The sequence below is a fragment of the Sturnus vulgaris genome, chromosome 2 (assembly GCF_052056855.1).
Source record: "Sturnus vulgaris isolate bStuVul1 chromosome 2, bStuVul1.hap1, whole genome shotgun sequence".
Taxonomy (NCBI): Eukaryota; Metazoa; Chordata; class Aves; order Passeriformes; family Sturnidae; genus Sturnus; species Sturnus vulgaris.
In genome coordinates, this window is record NC_142244.1 from 32,307,298 (window position 1) to 32,325,609 (window position 18,312).

An 18,312-nucleotide genomic window follows, 5' to 3' on the forward strand; every position below is an offset into this window, starting at 1 on the left:
AGCTCTGGCAGCTAAGGACTAGAGGGGATGCAGGACATTGCTGATTGGTCAGCACCCCCCATCTTCCAGCATTACCACATCATTCCACCTTCCCTTCCTCATCCTGCCTGGGACCTTGCTAGTGAACTGGAAGTTCCTGACAGGCATGTGTGAGGGACTCTTGCTCTGATTAGATAGCTGATTACCTTGCATAATCACTAAGAATTTTGCTTCCTCCACTTCCCAACCCCCATTCTCCATCAGCTGAGGAGGTGAGCCAGCTGCAATGGCTATTTCCAGTTAGTATCCACATGCTTTCAGAGAGTCAACATAGCATGGGATTTTACTAACAATACTTGCATGAATGTTGTTTATGCACATTAGACATGACCTGTATAATTTTTCAGTCTGTCTAGTTCTGTTCCCAAGATTCTTTTTCAAGTCATGGACTCAAAACCTCTTAGGATCACCAGAAAAAAATAAATATTTTCATATCTGTGGTGGTTTAGCCCATTCCTGGACAGTTCATATATGAGATGGGATGCAGCATGGAGTTTTGCACAATTAGTGATTACTCATAGTTAGAGTTGTGATCTCAGAGTTAGGGACTAGCCCATTGCAGCCATACTTTCTGCATGCCATCTGGAACAAGGAATTAAGAACATGTAATTCCACCATGTAAAGTGCACCATTTTCAGCAAGACAGTACTAGCACAATGTTGCAGGAAAAGGCTGGGAGTGTAAAGTGTGTTTTAGAGTCAGTTTACTGGCATTCTGCTGGAATAGCCTACCTGTTGTTCATCAGCTGTGAAATCAGGATCAAGATGTAGGCATATTTCTAATGCAAGAGAGTTCTGCCTTGTTCTAGAATAATTTATGGTATTGCCTATTAGATAACAGAATGGGCTATCCCTGGTAGTATGTCAGCAGTTCACTCCTGGTTCTCTCCACAGAGTCACAAGAAATTTCTGTTACCTCAGAAATGCCCAGCATGATGCTACAGATGAAAAACTTGGAATGATCAGCCTCTTCACCTGTGTTCTACTAAAACAGTAGAACCTGGAAATAAATACAAAGGGAACACATAAGTAATAGATTAATTATTTTGCAGTAGAGGCAAAGGAGCACTTACTTTCTGTCCTTGCGTGCTGAGTTTAATGTACATTTATGCAGTGATCAGTCAGCAATCCATGAAACTACATTGTTCACTTGAGCTAATGGTGTCTTCTCTCCCACATACAGGGACAATTATCCTTAGTTTTTCTGCTTTACTGTCCAGGTAGCCTTCCAAATAATCCTTCTTCCCAAGGGACAGACTCAAAAGAATGAACCCAGCCTATATAACCAAGTGGTAGAACTCCTGAGGATCAGACGACTGTCTGGGTTGCATCTGAAAAATCGAGCACTGTACTGTGTATGTCCATATCCTAGGAAAAGTACATAGGTTTTTTGTATGTGTGTTTTCCCTCCTCAGACACATCTGAGTGGGGACATCAAGCCAATCAGGAGTGGACCGGATGCTACTCAGTCATTGGGTACCTCACGGAAGACACTGGCAAGACTTTTGGGGTGAAATCAGAGTCCTGGCTAAGAGGAGCATGAACGTACTTAGAGGACCTCAAGGACTGTGGAGAGACCGAGTGGCACCAAGTAATGCTCCACTGGCAGTTCCTGGAGCAGGAATTCTGTGAGAGGGAGATGGACAGATAGCTCCTGTTGGAGCATTCTGGCTCTGTGCCCTTCCCATTGCCAAATCAGCAGCCACTGAACCAACCTCTACTAATGATGGGGAATGGAGGCCACCTTGAGTGTGACCCCTTCTCTTCCCTTCCTTTCCCCTCAGATGAGTGAGAATAGTTTGGCCTGCAGAAGGCAAGAGCAGAAGAAGTGCCTTGACACAGGTCAAGAAATAAAGTGCAGAGAACAAGGACGGAGAAACCTGCTGAGGAAGGGTGCTGAGAAGGAAATGCTTTGTGGAAATCTAGATCCCACTTCACGTAGATTCATGTTATTGATTTGCTCTGCTAAGGGAGAAGCATGTTGGCCTTCATTTCCTCCAAAATATGTTTCCTAATCTCTTGAGGAAATATCTTTGGCCTTTATTGGCCCTGTCTTTACTGTTCTCCCTGTTGCATGCTGGCATGTAATATGCCTGGGACTTCAGGTTTCATTACTGCTTGTAGGTCAAGACTGGCCACATTTTGCAGTGTTTCTGAAGGAATAAATATATTTAGTATGTTAAAGGTGTCTTATCTTTCTTGCCTCTCTTACCTTTTTTTTGTTCGTTAACATTTTTAAGTACTTCATCTCTCTCTTACTAGCTGGTCTCTTATGCAGACAATGAGTACTTCACCATAAATTTGGGCCTTACATGCACAGTGCACCTTTTACAATGTAAGTGTGTCAGCCTCAGGGACTGTTATATCTCTTGAATGATAAGGCAGTGGATCCCAAATTCTCAGCTGGGATGAACTGACCTTAAGGGTCTTCTTTGATCTGAAACATGCACCAGGCTACCTCAGTGTCTGTTCCATTCAGTAGAGTGGTGGTAAAGGAATCCAGTACAGTTTGCTTTGAATGTCCCCTTTGAATGACCTTGTGGGAGCTGATGTTTATGGGACAAACGTACAGAAGTCGGTCTATTGGCAACTGGGCACATGGAAAAACACCAAGATGGGAATCTGACCTAGGTGTGTTCCTGTTTGTAAGCAGGAGGAAGGCTCTGACATGTCTGTACAAAAGCTTGGCACTTGATCCTTCATAGTTTGACACTGAGACATCCTGCAACAATGCAGATCTCAGTACTATGTTTCTACCTCCCCATTGCATCCTTAAACTTTCTTAGTTAACTGTTCTGTAATACTGGTTCATGTCTGTCTGCTTTCCTGCCTTCTCCTGTTAAACGTGTACAGAAAATAGCAGTAACAATTTATAAGCTCTATGACATGAAAAGTATGCTTTTTATGGTCCCTTTGCTCTGCTTGGAATTTCACATAAGACAAAACACGATAGCCTGAGAGTGGCTGTGGGAATGGGTAGCCTAGACTGGGTTGCATCTACCCTTTATATTCAGTTTAACACCTCTTCATACTGTATTAGGTTCTTAAAATCTCTGATCTCCAAAATAGGGCATCTGTTGATTTTAATGAATGTCTAGATATATTTAATACTTAAATGCAGGTGGTTTGAGTCATTCGGTTTTATTACACTTAGGCTTGTGACTTAAAAGTTTGTTCAGACTTGTCCTTTCATACGGTTATCCAGAATGGAGGCAGAGAATTGGTGTTTCTCCTAAATGATGTAGCAACTAGAAATTAAGGTATGCATGCCAGTTCACCTGAATTCTGTTCCTAGGTGGAAAAACTAACTGTGGATGAATAATACATTCTTACTGTTTCTGACTGCTACATAATAAAGCTATGCCTCAAAAACTTAAGCCTGTGCGTAGCAATAAGCATGATGATGTTGAATGCTTGCATTTTACAGAATGCTCAGGAGTCAGACTTCAGGATACTGTGTGATGCAGCCAATCTCACGTTCATCATCCAGTGTAAGCAGTTGTTGTAGTGGATTGAGGGAAAATGGAACATCTGAGGAAGAGGAGAATGACAGGGTGGGTGTGTGATCTCTAACAAACAGAGGCTACCCTCCTTGATTTTTACCAGGTGCATTATTAAAACACGTCTTCTTTGCCCTCTCCAGGAGCTGACGTGCTCATTTAAGGGCCCTCCAAAACAGGATTCAGTGGTTCAGAGTTTGTGGCTGGATGACAGTGACTGCACACCCAGTACTTCTAGCTCACCAGGTAAAAAAGAAAGAAAAATAGAAAAACCCCTCTACTTACACTTGTAGAAGTGTATGAGAGGTTGAGCCAAATCTTTTGTATGCTGTATTTAATAGTTTAGAAGCGCAGGTAGATGATAGTCCAGGAAAATGGGGAGAGAAGTTGCCATACAAAGTTTAATGGGGAAAGAATGTTTCAGTGAATAAGTAGTGCTGTACATACTGCAAAAGGAGTTACAGTAGGCTGCAAAGAATTAAAGTGTTTATATGTTTTCTGTGGAGAGCTATGGTTGCATTTCTGAATGCAGTCCCCATATAAACTAGATAGTTTGGATATGGGATTATAGGAACTGCTTCCTGAACAAAGCAGTGTGCTCCTGAGAAGGTGGGTAATCAGAAAGCTAACCTGCACTGAGAGTTTTTGCCAAGGTTGGGCTCTTAGTCTGGTACTTGATTAAAGCTGACATAGTTGATTAAAGTCATTTTGGATCCTTTTACAATGCAGAGATGATTATAGTCCTTAGCAGTTCTTTTCAGTCCTGTAGCAGGGACAAGTATTGCATTTCCTGCTGTGGAGCTGGATCACCTGCCCTGATCTCAGACCCTGTTTGCAGTTGTGTTTCACTATATTAAAACGAACTGGTTTGGATTGAAGCATTTCTTGTTGAGCATCAGCCTTAAGCTAAAATTAGGGAAAGTTTAAATCAGTTTCAGTCTGTGTCTGAGAATGAGGCTGTGTAAAATTTTGGGAAAGTATGATTGAAAAGACTAAGCTTTTGAGTTTGGGAAGTCATTAGAAACTGAAAGGCAAAACATTTAACATTTGTTGCTGGAAGACTGGAATAGGAGCATGTTGAGATGGTCAGAGATACTAAGGATTATGTGTATGGCAAGGAAGAGAATTAGTTGGAAAGAACTGTGAAATCTTTATAGGAATTGTGTGAAAAAGGATTGTTTATAAAGATTACAAGGGTCAGAAAGTGGAGCCAACTTACTTTGAGGATATAGTTTCCACAGCTGCTGTATATGAGATATCAAGAGTGGCCATCAGATAGATCCCTGCTTAAAACTGTCAGATAATCTGCAGAGACCTCTGTTCTGGGAGATGTTGCTCTTTTGTTATGGATGCTGGAGGCAGGGATGCTTTCCATTGGTCTCTGCTGCTCGTCACAGATAGTTTCTCTGCCTGCTGACTCTTTATTGTGTCACAGTATATAAATCATTAATACGCATCACTGAGAATAAGCGTTACAGAGGATGCAATGTAAAGTTCAGCATAACTTCTAAGTTTTACAACCTTGGGGACAGAGAGCAGTATTCTGGTGGTTTAGTTTTGCCCTTTATTGAGTTATCCAGTAAGTATTCAGCCACAGTTAATGCACTGTGTAAAATCAGACCAAACTGATTTTTTTTTTAATGGAGAAACCTAAGACAAGCCCACTATGAATAAAGCCCTACACTGAATAAATCCATCATTTCAAACCCATGTACACATTCTTGGCTTCTCCAATTTGCCTTTCAGATTGAGAGAGCAAAGTTACAGGGGAAAAAAAAAAGTCAGCAGTGTGTGTGGTCATTATTCTCCCAGATCATGACACAGAGAGCTGGCATTGGCAAAATATTTTCGGAGTTGGCTTTAAAGCACCAACATGTCTCATGTGCCAGTGTATGTCACATGAGGCAGAGGTGACTTTCCCCCTAGCCTCAAGGGCAGGATAAAAATTCAGCTATAACTCTCCTTAATATTTAGACTCTACCAGTCGTGTTAGATGTATTTTTATGTAGTTATTTGGCCTATTAGTCATTTCCTACAAAAAACCTACAAATAATTCAATTTCAGCATAGTGGAACTGGGATACATACAAAATAGAGAAGAACCCTCTTATTGCAAATTCATGTTGTTTAAAACCAGTTTAGCAGCATTTGGCAGTGATTTACCACTTTTGGTTTTAAATCTCAGTTTTAAATTACATAATAACTCTGGGAAAGGGGATAGTCTACCTCGGAAAAAATGCTGAAAAAATAGTTGCATTCATCTGTTTCCTAGAAAATACTGGTGTGATCATGTATAAGTCAAAAACAAAAAAAAAGAAAAAAGTGTTCCTGGGAAAAGCATCTTAGCTTACCATCGTACTGCAGGAATCCCTCATTAACTTTCTTCACTTTCCGGATTGAATGGTGGGTAGATATGTCATCACCTGCCCATTCTATCCCTTAGCACATTCCACACTAACATCAACTCTTTAATTCAAACTCTTTCCATTTTCCTCTGATTTAAAGAAAAGAGTTATAATACAGATTTATGCTGTGATGCAGCTATGCGTAAACTCCCACAAACTATACTGCTCATGAAATTACCATATTTAGTAATTTTAATCATAGAATGGATGACCATCTAAGAATAAATGTAGAATGGTTTAAGAAGGCTGTAGTGTTGAAGACATCTTACTCATTTCTTGAGAAATGTATATGGTGAATATAAGCTGATTACAGAAAGCAAAAGAAGGTTTTTAATTTGTGAATTTTGCAAGTATTGAATCCCTGGTTTTGCCAAGCTGCTGATATGTGATGAGAGGCAAATTCCTTAAACCCCGAGGTCAGATGTGGGAATCTCAAGAGAGGGGACAGAGGGAGAAGGAAGAGAAACACTGTCAGAGCATAAGATTAGAGGCTGCTTCACAGATGTGTATTCTTGGGAATAAGGCGTTCAGATAGTCTGGAACCAGTGGCTGATGATATTTTTTTAAAATGAAATGAAAGCAGTCACTTTCCTCGTGCTTCGAGCTGGAATGAGAAACAGGTAAAGGTAACACTAGTCACCTTGGGCATAGGTACACTCCTTCCATTCTTACATGTGAATGACACACAGATCTTTTGGGGTAAAACCAGCTATGTGTGCAGCTCCTGGGATATCTTCTTGATTATTTCTTTATTGTTCTGTGCTTGGTTCCCTTCTAGGAAGCAGGTTGCTTCCTTCCAGCAGTGTTGCTGGCTCCACTGGAAAAGGAAAAAGCAGCAAGGCAGAGGCTCAGCACCATAATCCCGTAAGTGCTTTGTTAAAATATTTTCTTCTCACTTGCACATAGATAAGGATGGGAGAAAAGGGAGAGGCTTGATTTGGAGGCATTGCTTGCTGAGGGTTGAAAGGGCAGTAGGAAGGCGCTTGCAGGGGGAGGTTAAAGTGGTGCCTTGTTCTGCAGGCCTCCATTTTGTGCTGTGTGTGATGTCAGCGCTGGAGCACTGTCTGCTGCACGCAGGGTGAGGAGCACAGGTAATGGACACGGGGGGAGGAGAGCCTCGGGCCCCTGGCCATCCCTGCCTCACTGAGACGGTGCAGCCAGTGCTGTACAGCCTCTCAGCAAACACAGTTCTTTACCTTTCTCCCCAAATGATCTTCCATTGCCAGCAACTCTGGCCTATCCAATTTACCTAAGCATTCCCTTTGTTGGTTGCCTTCTCCCTCTCAGGGAACAGCATTTCCTATTGAGATTCTGCATTCTGCCCTAATCTAGGCACAGTTTCTTCCTCTTGTCTTTGATTGTTCAGTTTCCTTTGCTCAGATGCAACCTACCTTTCTCTGTGCCTAACCTCTGCTTTTTATAGTTTCATTACTTTACAGAACCCCTTTCTGTTGCTCGTTTTCTGATGCTGTGCCTCTCTGTACACTTCCTTATTTGCTTTCAGCTTAGCATTGGCGGGACCTACTTGTCCTTGCCAGTTTCACACCTTTTCCAGACATGGGAAGTGGGACTTGATTTCCTGGTGAGGTCTGTAATAGAGCAAAGGGGAACACAACTTCAGGTTTGTTCCCTAGAATTCATAGTCCTGTTTTGCCTTTGTTGTTGAGAGTCTCTCTTTTTTTCTCAATGTCCCTTTCCTTGCTTGGTATCTTCTCTGGCCTGACAGCTAAACAGCTGCCTTGAAAGTGGTGGGGATGTGAGGCTCTCATATGGTTGAGTAGATGTATCATCTTTATGGAAGGAAATTCTTCTAGCTATTCCTAAATATTCCTAAATTGCTGGTCGTTCTTACTTATTGTTGGTGTTTAGATCCTCAGTGCTCAAGTTTTAGCTGCCCTGCCACCTTGTGGCATTCAGAGCAGTTAGGTGAACAGTCCAGCTCCATGTGGTGGTGGCCACTGGTGCCACAGCACATCAGAGGAGAGCTGATACTCGCCACGGAGACTGCTTCAGTGCGTGCTATGACAAAGAACTGAGCATGACAGTGCAGCGGCCAGCTACTGTTTACTGGGGTCATGCCCAGAGTGTTTGCCAAGAGCTTGTGCTCACATCACAGCTCTGTAACAAGAGGAAGGTTGTCTAAACGAGGGGCAGAACTCCCTCCAAGTTCTGCTCCCAAACAGGCAAATTTTGCGCAAAATAGGTACAGAGTCAGAATTGCAACAATCTGCAAACTCACTGGTACAAGTGCAAAGGCTGTGGTTTTGCATTTACTGACGGCTATTACAGGCAATAAGCAATGTATCTCAATAGTGCTTAGGTATGATTTTAGTACCTAAGGTTTTGAGCCTTTAATTTCCACTGATTTGAAGTAGGTCAGAGAGCAGTTAAGATAATTTTGTGAAATATTTGCAGTCTGTAAGATCCATGTCTTTTGGTCCATCTGCCAAATCAACAACATTCTGCCACAAGCTGGTTATTTTTCAGTTTATTTGGTTCAAAGAACAAAGTTTCATAAGACTCTGCTTTTCACTGTGGGATTTCCAGATGTTCTTTGAATTCTCACCAGCTCCTTACCAGAGTTCATTATTTCCACAAAAGGACATTTTACTCACTCCTGAGACAGCACTGCAGGCTTAAAGTGATGTTTTAGTCATGCCTTTTTATCGCAACCTCTAAATTGATAGCACAGATTTTAGACTAGCAAGTTTCACAGGAGAAATGGTAAAAAATTTCTTTAACATGGCTTCAAGGGACTCAAAGAAACCTGTACATGCGTGGTTACTTCCTTGTCATTCTAACTCCTTTTATCTCTCAGAAAGATTTCCTTAAGTTCCAGGCTGGATTTGCCCAAAGGCTAATGGGTGCCCTGGTAGAAAGGAGGAAGGACTCCTCCAATCCTAGGGTATTTCCTGAGGAGCTGAAAGAAGTAAAAATTGTGGATAGGGGAACAAATGATACAACACTTACAGCTGGAATAATATGAAAGATACAGATTTTTTTTTTGATGCTTTGTTCCAGGATTTGCTGTTCAAGTGAAAATACATGAATATGCTTTACCTTAAAGTTCAGAAAAAGACAAAAAAGGAATTCCAGCTGCTGCTGTTTCATTCAGTGATGCATCAGAAAGTGTGGAATCATTAAGAAATCAGACTTCATATAAATCAAATTTCCGTGTATTACTCCAATTCACCTGATACAGGGCCAGGTTCGAACTGTTTCCGTGTGAAATGTCTTAATTTTACTGTTTGCAACCTTTCCCACTGCAGACTACATGAGTGGAAGTCCCTCACAGCTATATCCAAATCACCTTTGGGTAGGCAGCAATTAGGGCATCCTTGAGAAAGCAAAACGGTTTTCTTCAGTTAAAATTGAACCTACAGTGGTGTTCACCACCGTCCTCCAAAGACATTACTGTAAAATTTGCATTATTTAAAAACCCCTGTAAGGTTTGGGGTTGGTGCCCAAGAATACACGTGTGTGGTGGTTTTTTCAAATACCAGTTACTGCAGAGCAAGGTGTATCAAATATTGTCCAGGATGGGGACAGTTCCTTTTAAAATACTTTATTTAGTTCTCTAGACTCTTCTTTGGGCTTGAATTGTGTCCTTTCCAACTGCCATGATGCAAAGTAAAAGGAAGCATTAATATCTTAGCCTATGCTTCTTATGTCTATGTAGTATACTGGACTTAAAATAAAAGGAGAATGTGGCCAGCTTCTCTTAGGTTGTGTGTGTGTGTGTGTGTGTTTATAAAGGACAAGCAGGAAGACATGAGAAACCCAGAGATTCCCAGTCCAGTAACTATGTAATCCTCGTATTTTTAGGGTAAAGGAAAGAAAACTGTGGTGGTTTGTAGGAAAGAAGAATGTTCACTCTGCAAGAAGTTAAATCTTTAATGTTACTCTTTAATCTGTTGAAAGAAAGGGAGCACATTTGTATTAGTAAACACCAGGCTGCTATTACTGGCAAACGTTGAAATTCTTTAAAATTAGAGATGAGACCAAGCAATAAAGCGTTAAGGATGAGAAAGCCATCTCTCCATGCAATTGAATACATTCAGATAATCACTGAAGATTAAAATATATATATTTTCCTTCCTGTATATTTCCTTGGGACTTTTCACAGCTTGGGGCTTGGAACTGGTCCCAACCATTTTTCACCTGCGAGACAAACCAGCACAAAAGAGACAGTTAAAATGTAATCCATACAAGTGATTGGCTGGTCGTTTTTCTGCAGCAGGATTACTGTTACTACTCTTGTGAAGAGTAACTACTGGTGATGGAATACAGATCTATATCTGTATTGTTTGGTATGCTTCAGCCAGCTCCATAAATCTTTTACTGTCTAGTCACAACTGAAACTGTACAGAAGAATTATTTTCCTCCATTACAGATAAGACATTCTGCAGGTCAAGGTACTCCGCATGAGGGAGAAATCAGTTCTTTTTAGGACTGGTTTTTGGGGGGGCTGGGGGTTAAAAAAAAAAGCAAAAAAAAGGGTGCAAGACTGTGGAGTCAGAGAACTGAAAAGAAAATCTCATTAAGTCCTTGGAGTTGAGACTAGAAACCAGGACACAGCATTCCAGTCAGCATTAGTGACAACTGTAGTGAGTGTTGGGTACTCTTCCTCAGTCTCATGTACATCAAGAATATTTTATAGAATCAGAAACTCATCCAGAAGACTAAAAAAACCCTCTAACATTTCCCTTCTGCTTAAGCCTATGACTGATACTAATTTGCATTAATTAATACTTTATTCTGAATGTTTTCCACAAATGCATGAGTTAATTATGTGCATAACTCTTTATAGAGACACTCTCTCAAGCACCAAATCTAAGAGATGAATAGTTAAATGCCCTCTAACTCATAAAAACAGTTGACTTTAGTTTTATTATTTATCACAGTCTACTTCAATCTTCTAAAGAATTTAAAGTGTATATTCTGTTAATAGAAAAACGAAAAGAAGGATGGTCAATATATGAACAGCTTTTAAACAGCTGTGTAGTTATGGACTGGGGAGCTGTAATAATATGCTTTTACGAAGAAGGAACAGATAAAAAAAGGAAAATGTTAGAATGACAAAAAAAAAGAAAAAAAGCAGTATTAGCTTTTGGCACATGGAGCACAAAGCCTTGAAACATACCAAGAGAGGATGGAGAATTCAAGTTACTTCTGTTTTGGAAAAGGATAATTTGGTCATTTTAAGTGTACTGAGACAGATTTCAGTCAGCAGTTTCATTCCAGGAGAAGGATAACCAACATTCTTTAACATGTGAAAGCCCTTTTAACTCAGCTGCATTATGTATTTCATTCCAAGAGGGTGAAAGCATGAAACCAAAGTGATGTAATGAGGTAGACTCACCTATAAAGCTGCCTAGCAGCTCTAAACGATCAGAGCCAAAAAACAGATGAGGTTCCCCTTCATAATGTGCCACAACAGCAGGCATCCCAAATGCCTATTGACACCATGGAGATGAAACAGAGAATGTTATAATGGGGGAATTTCTTGCAGACATATCATCAATCTTCAGGAATAAATCCCAACAACTTTAACTTTTTTCCTCCCCTTCTTTCTACCTTCTTTATTCTTAAAGATAAGCCTAATGAATCCATCTGAAAGTAGGTGACTCCAGAGCCCGTGTGCCCCTTTCAAGGACTATAAAAAACAATCTGATTAATCCACAGTTCTATTTCAAGTAGCAGTAAATGGTATCTCTTAGTACTGTTCCTGTCCTTACTGTCCAGCTGGAATGAGCTGAGTGGGTCAACCTTGTTTTCTCAGATGACAGTGAGATAAACTACCACCAACAGTGAGGTGGCTTTCACACCGTGGAAAACAACAGATAGTGCTTCCTAATCATCACTCTCACTGTTCCTTACTTCTCTGTACTCTTAAGAGGGCAGGAATGCATAGCTGTGAAGCCCAGTGCCATTGGAAGCATCTCACCCCATATTTCAGCGCCTCAGCTGTTGTCTCTTTCAGTCGGTCCTTCACTGCAGCTGATGAAATCATTTCAAGTGTCTTCTGGGAGAGCTCTGCTGACAGCCCAGCTTGTCGGGCAACCTGTGAAAAGATGATATAATTAAGAATACTCTAAAAGTTAATATTATAATTCCTACCCTGCTCAAATTAATTTAATCTTCAGTATTATCACCTAAGGTCTATTGACAAAAAAAAATTCAAAATACTCTTGAACACTTCTTGCACAACTGTCTCGCTGTATTCCCAAGCTATTCATCATTTAACAACTCTCACATACAAAGTAGAAGAGACATTTTAAATCTTCCAAGCCCCAAATCTACACTTTTTTTCCCCAGTAGTTCCTAAACCAGAGGAAAAAAAAAAAAAGGAAGAAACTTTGATACAATGGCTCATCAGATAACTTACAAAAAAACCTCAAACCGGTGTTATGAAAAATGAAATCTCACTGTACAAGCCTAGCAAGACAGAAACGGTTTGTATGACAAATTTGGCCACGTGGGATCTGTAAGTGGCACTGCATGAAAAACACTAAATCACAGAGGTTGAACAGTTGCTGGTGTCACTGCTGTATCTCTTTCACCTCCCCTGAGCCTCTGCCACACAGGAATGAGACAAAGTAGCCAAAGTTAAAGGTCCAATGTTTACCTGGTAACAATGAATTACAATAACCCTTTGAAAAAAGTATTGTTTTTTTAAAAAAAGTTTTAAAAAAAGCAAAAATAAAGAAATACAATATTGCACATGGACAAGTTATCCTGCACATAGAAGTGTTAGTGACTCTTTTTTCCAATTACTTTTTCTGTTTAGCACTCACATTTTCATGTACCTTCTCCTACTTGACACATCAGGGAAATGAGAAGCTCTTTTTGACTGTGCTTGAACGAGAGGTTAAACAAGTGTACCACTGGACTAGAACAAAATGCTTTGTAGCCACAGTGTTTAGACTGCAGTATTCACACAGTACCTGGTCCTCACCATTTCAGGGAAGAAAGAGGATTTAATTGGACTGGGGCAGAATTCAGATCCTACATTGCTGCTGTAGTAATTTATGTGAAGCTACTGCTGACTAAATAAAGAAGTAAAAAACTTCTAAGGAATTATTATCAAGTAAAAAAAAAGTTCAGTTTTTCTCACTGAAGTGTAAAATAAATTCACCTATAAAGAGTCAGATGATTGGTTGAGACCTCTCACCCACCTTTGGATGACAAACTTCCAGAAGAGAGGAAAGTCTAGTACTTGTTGCAGGAGTGAATGAAGATAGATACAAGCAGACAAGGGGACACCTCCCTCTCTGCCTTTGTGGACAGGGGGGGATACTCATCGATTGCCAAACTGTGACTAAATCAGAGATCATTCTGAGTATGAAGTTTGTGACACTGAAGTTCTGCATGTCCGTGCTTTATTTAAATAGTGGTGGATTCAGAGACTATGTGACAATGTTCTGTATATATTTATGTACTGGCTCTGGCTGAAATGGAGCTACTTTTCTTCACAGCAGCTCCTATGGTTTTGTGTCTCAGATCTGTGACCAAAACAATGCTGACAGCATCCTAATTATTGCAGCTATTGATGAATGGTGTTTCCACAGTGTTGAGGCAGTCTCTGGTTCTCACTCTCCCCCCACAGTGAATAAACTGGGGCTTCACCAGAGGCTGAACTAACCCAAGAGACAGACCATGCCATATGCCATCCTCAGCAGTAATTGCTGAGGAGAGGTTTCAGGCAGGTTAACCTTTTTCTTGGGAACTGGCTGAGCATCAGTCTATGTGTAGGTGGTTCTTTGTTTTCTTTCACCCTGCTTCCACTTCTCTTTTGCTTATTTAGTAATTTTATCTCAACCCACAAGTTTTCTGGCTTTTATTCTTCTTTTCCTCTTCCCCTGTCCTCCTGGGCAGTAGGAGGAAGCAAGTGAGCACCTGTGTGGTGCTTGGCTGCCTATTAAGGTGAAAGTACCACACTTTAATTATATCCTTCAAATCTTGCTTCTTAGAAAGGTAAAATTCAAACGTTTGCTGAAATTTTGGTTAAAAAGGTACACTAAGATGAAGCTGAAGTGCAAGGACTAGACTTGGGGGGGAACAGCAAGACTGCAAGTTTCAGATATCTGCTAGGGATGTTGGACAGGATTAGTCATGGACAACTCCTCTTTTTTCTTCATATTCCAAGAACTTATGAAATAATGAAGAAAGGAGAGACCTTCAAGAGGATCTCCTGGTATACTAACTTACATGCCATTACAGTTTTTACTGTAATAAACAAAATTGAACAGCAAAAGAAAATACATCAAGAGCATAATTTCCAGGTATATAAAAGGGCAGTCAGTATAGCACTGAGCTTAATAGAAAATCTGACCCCATCCCTCTAAGGAATTTCACCTTCCCCAAGTCTTGCATTTCACTTGAACATTTCACATAGCAGCAATACCTCAATGCATTCTGGAGAAACTATTTATACTTTCATGACTGTTAATAAAACAGTATAAACAGATAACTCATTGTCCAGCCTGGGTATCTTGTCACATGAATTAACAAAAAAAATGTGTATTCTGGTTCTGAGTGTTAACGTAAAATGTGACAAGAAAAAATAAAAACCCCAAAAATTCCAAACAGAGCTACAAGGGAATTTAAATTAATTTCTTTTTTATCTGAAATTTTTCAATACTTCAAGTGTTCATTTGACAGAGGTGTCTTTATGTCTGTTACTGATCAAAATCATCAATAAAAATCTCTATCAGAAATGGAAAAGCACCAAGAAAAAAGGAGATACTTACTGTCAATAGGTTCTCTGGCTGAGTGATATCTTCATGCTGGTAAACGAATAAAATAAGTAAATCAGTATTTAAGAAACAAAAGCTCAGTTCTGGATTTGAAAGCAAGTTTTCTAAGAAAACAAAAATAAACCCAGTACCAGTTGCTGGAGAAATTACCTCAGAAAAGGTCTTAAGTCACCTAATCTAGGAATGTATTAAAGTGTTTTCTGATATGAACCACTGATCCACTGGTGCAACCTGTTGGACCCACCATATATACCTAAAAGAAGGTAAATTATGCTGATTATAAGCTAGTGGTTTCTGAACCACTCTGACCTTAAGTTCCTGCTGTGACTTTTAATGAAGACATTTTCTTCCTCTTGCTGGAGTGCCACATTTGAATGATGTGGGACAGGAAGGGTGACAGAAAGGGTCAAGAAGCTGGCTGTATAAAATACTGACCTGTGACCAAAACCGCATCCAGAACTCTCTGGATAAGGGTTCCAGGTACTGTGGGTTTGTCATGTCAATGGCTGTGATAAAGCGCATGGCCGTCAGACTGCCTGGATTCGTGGGGAGACAGAGAAACACTCAGACAAGGCACAGCATCAGGAGCAGGTGTGGTCTGCATGACTGCTACCTAAGAACAGTGTGATCTCCCCTGTAGCAGTCCTGAGAAACCCCCAGTCTGCACAGTAAAGCTCATGTTGATCCACAGTTATCTCCCACGCTCCCAGCATCATTCACAGCCGTATCTCTCCAGAAATTTCTCTTATGGCTATGAATGCACAGACTTCATACTGCTCACAGGTTCAGGAAAAGGCTGCACACAGGGAATTCATCTTCACCTTTACTGCTAGGGAGAACTGGAACCAGAAGTGGTCGGGATGAGAAATACCAGGTAAGACTCTTACTTGTGCGGATGATTTGCTGTAAGGCATCTGCAGACATGCGTAGAGGCACCTGGTAGTATTTTGCCATCCTTTTCACATCCTTCACCAGGTATTCACCTCGCTTTGGTAACATGCCTGGTGGCTTGTTACCTTTTAGGAAAAAGTTCTGTTGAGATTTCCAGCTGTATTATAATAACACTGAACAAAGCAACACTGGACAAATTATACTTCATATATACATATACCTAAGGAAGAGTATAATTTCATAGTATAATTTCATATTGACCTACTGAAACATACTTGGCTTTTCTAAAGATACTGATTTAAACATGGTTTATTTCAGTTTTGCACAGATCAAATCTTTTAAGATAGCTGAATCAGTTTTAAACCAAGGTACAAATGTCCTAGCCACAATTTACGTTTATTCAGGCAGATGACTTTTAAGCTGGACAACTCTTAATGCATGGGTAAACCAATGTAAAGACTTGTTAATTCATGATTTATGAGTCTTGATCTAATTAAGGCCATGAGTACTCTTCTAGAACGTACTCGTATCCTTCCTGCTTATTACAAAGTGCAAGTGTTCTGCAAATTAATTCTGGTTTAAAATCTAACTCTAGGAAAACACTCCATATCAAGAAGTTGTTGTTGCTGTTATTATTATTATTGTATTTTAGAACTTACGAACTGTGGCACAGACTGTCTCTGTAGTTGCAACAGTGCGAAATTCCTTATGACTAATTTCTCAATCCCTTGGAGCTCCAAAGTCCTACAGTTAATCTGTTACTGGTGCCACAACTTAGTTCAGAGCTGGCTCTGCGTGGGCTCTGCACACACCAAGGGCTGGCACACTAGAGCTAATCTCCCTGTACTCCATACCAGTTTGTTGCATTATGCCACCAAGGAAAGCTGGACGGAAGCGCAGGTCAATATTCCAGATGTGCCGGTATCGGCAGAGAGCCTGTAATGTGGAAAAGTAGTGAGGGATTCAGTCAGAGATGTCTGTAGAGCTGTGTGCAGCTAAGGCAGGAAATAGTCCTAAAACCTTTCCTGGATGTTGACAGAGAACTCTGGTCTCAGAAAAACAGAGGGGTCTCTATTCGTGTCACGATCAGGACACTCGCACTTGTTAAACATGAAAACTACTCCCGCAGCAAAATGTTCAGCACTAACTCCTGCACTGGCGTTTAGCTCGGACGCGCTTCCCTGGTATCCCTGGATTTCAACACGCGGTGAAGCCCAGGCATCCCTCAGAGGTGATAGAAAAAGTAACTTCGGGGCGCAAAGGCCTGCAGCCAGCCGGCCGAGGTGCCCTTGAGAGCCCTTTCCGAAGGGGAGGCGGCGGCGGGACCGGCCGGGCGCCAGGTACGGCGGAGACCGGGAAGGGCGTCCCTCCCTCTCCCGACCCCTCACCTCAAACGCCAGCCAGGAGTACGGGGAGATCACATCGTAAAACAGCTCCACGACCGTCCGGCCCATCTTGGCGCCGTGCCGTGCCGTGCCGTGCCGCTGCTCCCCAGCGTCCAGCGGGCTCAGCACCGCCCCGGGCAGGCAGCGGCAGCGGGAGGCGGCAGCGGGAGGCGGGAGCGGGGCGGCGCTTCCGCCGCTCGGACGGAGCCTCCGCCGCCCGGCCCCGGCTCCGCCTCCCGCGGCCGCGGCTCTCTCGGCATCACCGTGCCGATCTCTTCGCCGGCTCTCCGGCCAGCCCCGGCCCGGGGGGAAGAGCAGGGGTGGGATCGCAGGGGGCCGGGAGGGAGCCTGTGCCCTTGTCCATGGCGAGGCTGGGGGAGAGCAGGTTCCCGAGGAGGGAACCCGGGAGCTGACTCCGCGGAGCACTCCAGCGTATTTTCCCGGGAGTACGGCTCCCCTGCCGGACCGTCAAGCGGTTTACGTGCCGCTGGCCCTTTTATTCGCCTGCCTTCCAACTTCCCCACACTTGTTCCTCCTCCATTCACCTGAGCACTTCCCTTTCCTTAGCTTTGGTTCCTCCCCTGCCCGTCCCACAGGATGTCATGTGCAATCCCAAAACGCTCTAGTTTTGCCGCAGTTCCCTCCCCAGCGCAGCATCGCCTTTTAGTCCTGATGTGATCTGGAACGTGCTCCTGGATCCCTCCTTTGGCCATAATCTTGATTTGTTTTTAGCGAAGCAGCTTAATGAATTACGAGTAACTTTAACTCAAGAATGAAAAACCTGAAGTGCCAACAACAGTTTGTAACCCCTCACTAAAGTCCTGAGTACCGGGCGGTGAGCCAATCGTTAAGAAAAGATTCGGGGGAGAGCTGGGAAACTTAAGTGTGAAGTCTTTACTAAGTATATTGGTGGCAAAAAGAATGAATGAGTGACTGAGTAAAAATTCTATTTAGGGCTTATCCAAAGGGAAATCCTGCCTTATGTTTTTCTCAAGGGGTCAAAACTACTGCAGAGTGTGACTTCAAAGAATTGCTAAAAGTCACTGCTTCAGGCATCCTCTGGGGTCTGTGGGTTCCTCTGTTCAGGCCACTGGAGCCTATAGATGTGACTGCTACTTTCCCAAGTGCTGGTTCAGCCAGTACTGAGGCTGAGAGTATGTCCCAGAGAGATAATTATGTACACAAAGAGGTGACTCCAACACAGCTGGCTACACAGACTACAACAAGCACTGCTGCCTGTAACCCCACAAACAAACAACTTCTTTTTGTACCTGTATTTTTCTAAAGTTTGAAGGATGGATTTATAATGAGCTCAGCTGCAGCCCGATTCTCTTG

General features: G+C 41.9%; 2 protein-coding genes across 27 annotated transcripts in view; one reads left to right on the forward strand and one right to left on the reverse strand.

Moving 5' to 3' along the window:
- LOC106863055 (rap1 GTPase-activating protein 1-like) overlaps positions 1-9,666 on the forward strand; it is a 43,680-nt gene extending 34,014 nt beyond the window's left edge. For 15 of the 24 annotated variants that reach the window (XR_015801257.1, XM_088159115.1, XM_088159121.1 and 12 more), the window contains 5 exons: positions 3,466-3,592; positions 3,682-3,784; positions 6,721-6,806; positions 6,963-7,033; positions 8,964-9,666. Coding sequence is in view for 21 of the 24 variants with exons in the window: in XM_088159115.1 (XP_088015241.1) it covers positions 3,466-3,592; positions 3,682-3,784; positions 6,721-6,806; positions 6,963-6,986 (340 nt within the window). In the remaining 3 variants the exon portion in view is untranslated. Of the gene's footprint in view, positions 1-1,453; positions 2,223-3,465; positions 3,593-3,681; positions 3,785-6,720; positions 6,807-6,962; positions 7,034-8,963 lie in introns of those variants that run through there. The other 9 variants (XR_015801259.1, XR_015801258.1, XM_088159127.1 and 6 more) reach the window with 2 other exon arrangements.
- A 161-nt stretch (positions 9,667-9,827) lies between these two features.
- On the reverse strand, positions 9,828-17,553 carry GSTK1 (glutathione S-transferase kappa 1). 3 transcript variants are annotated; one of them, XM_014892374.2, is made up of 8 exons: positions 16,981-17,553; positions 16,447-16,528; positions 15,589-15,717; positions 15,137-15,237; positions 14,696-14,731; positions 11,890-12,006; positions 11,305-11,398; positions 9,828-10,103 (listed from the first exon to the last, which is right to left on the reverse strand). In XM_014892374.2, the coding sequence occupies exons 1-8, from the start codon at positions 17,044-17,046 to the stop codon at positions 10,063-10,065; spliced, it is 666 nt and encodes a 221-aa protein (XP_014747860.1). In that variant the 5' UTR covers positions 17,047-17,553; the 3' UTR covers positions 9,828-10,062. The 3 variants fall into 3 exon arrangements, with proteins under 3 accessions (XP_014747860.1, XP_088015257.1, XP_088015256.1); XM_088159130.1 differs by lacking the exon at positions 9,828-10,103 and adding an exon at positions 10,112-11,114; XM_088159131.1 differs by lacking the exon at positions 15,589-15,717.
- Between the last annotated feature and the right edge of the window lie 759 nt (positions 17,554-18,312).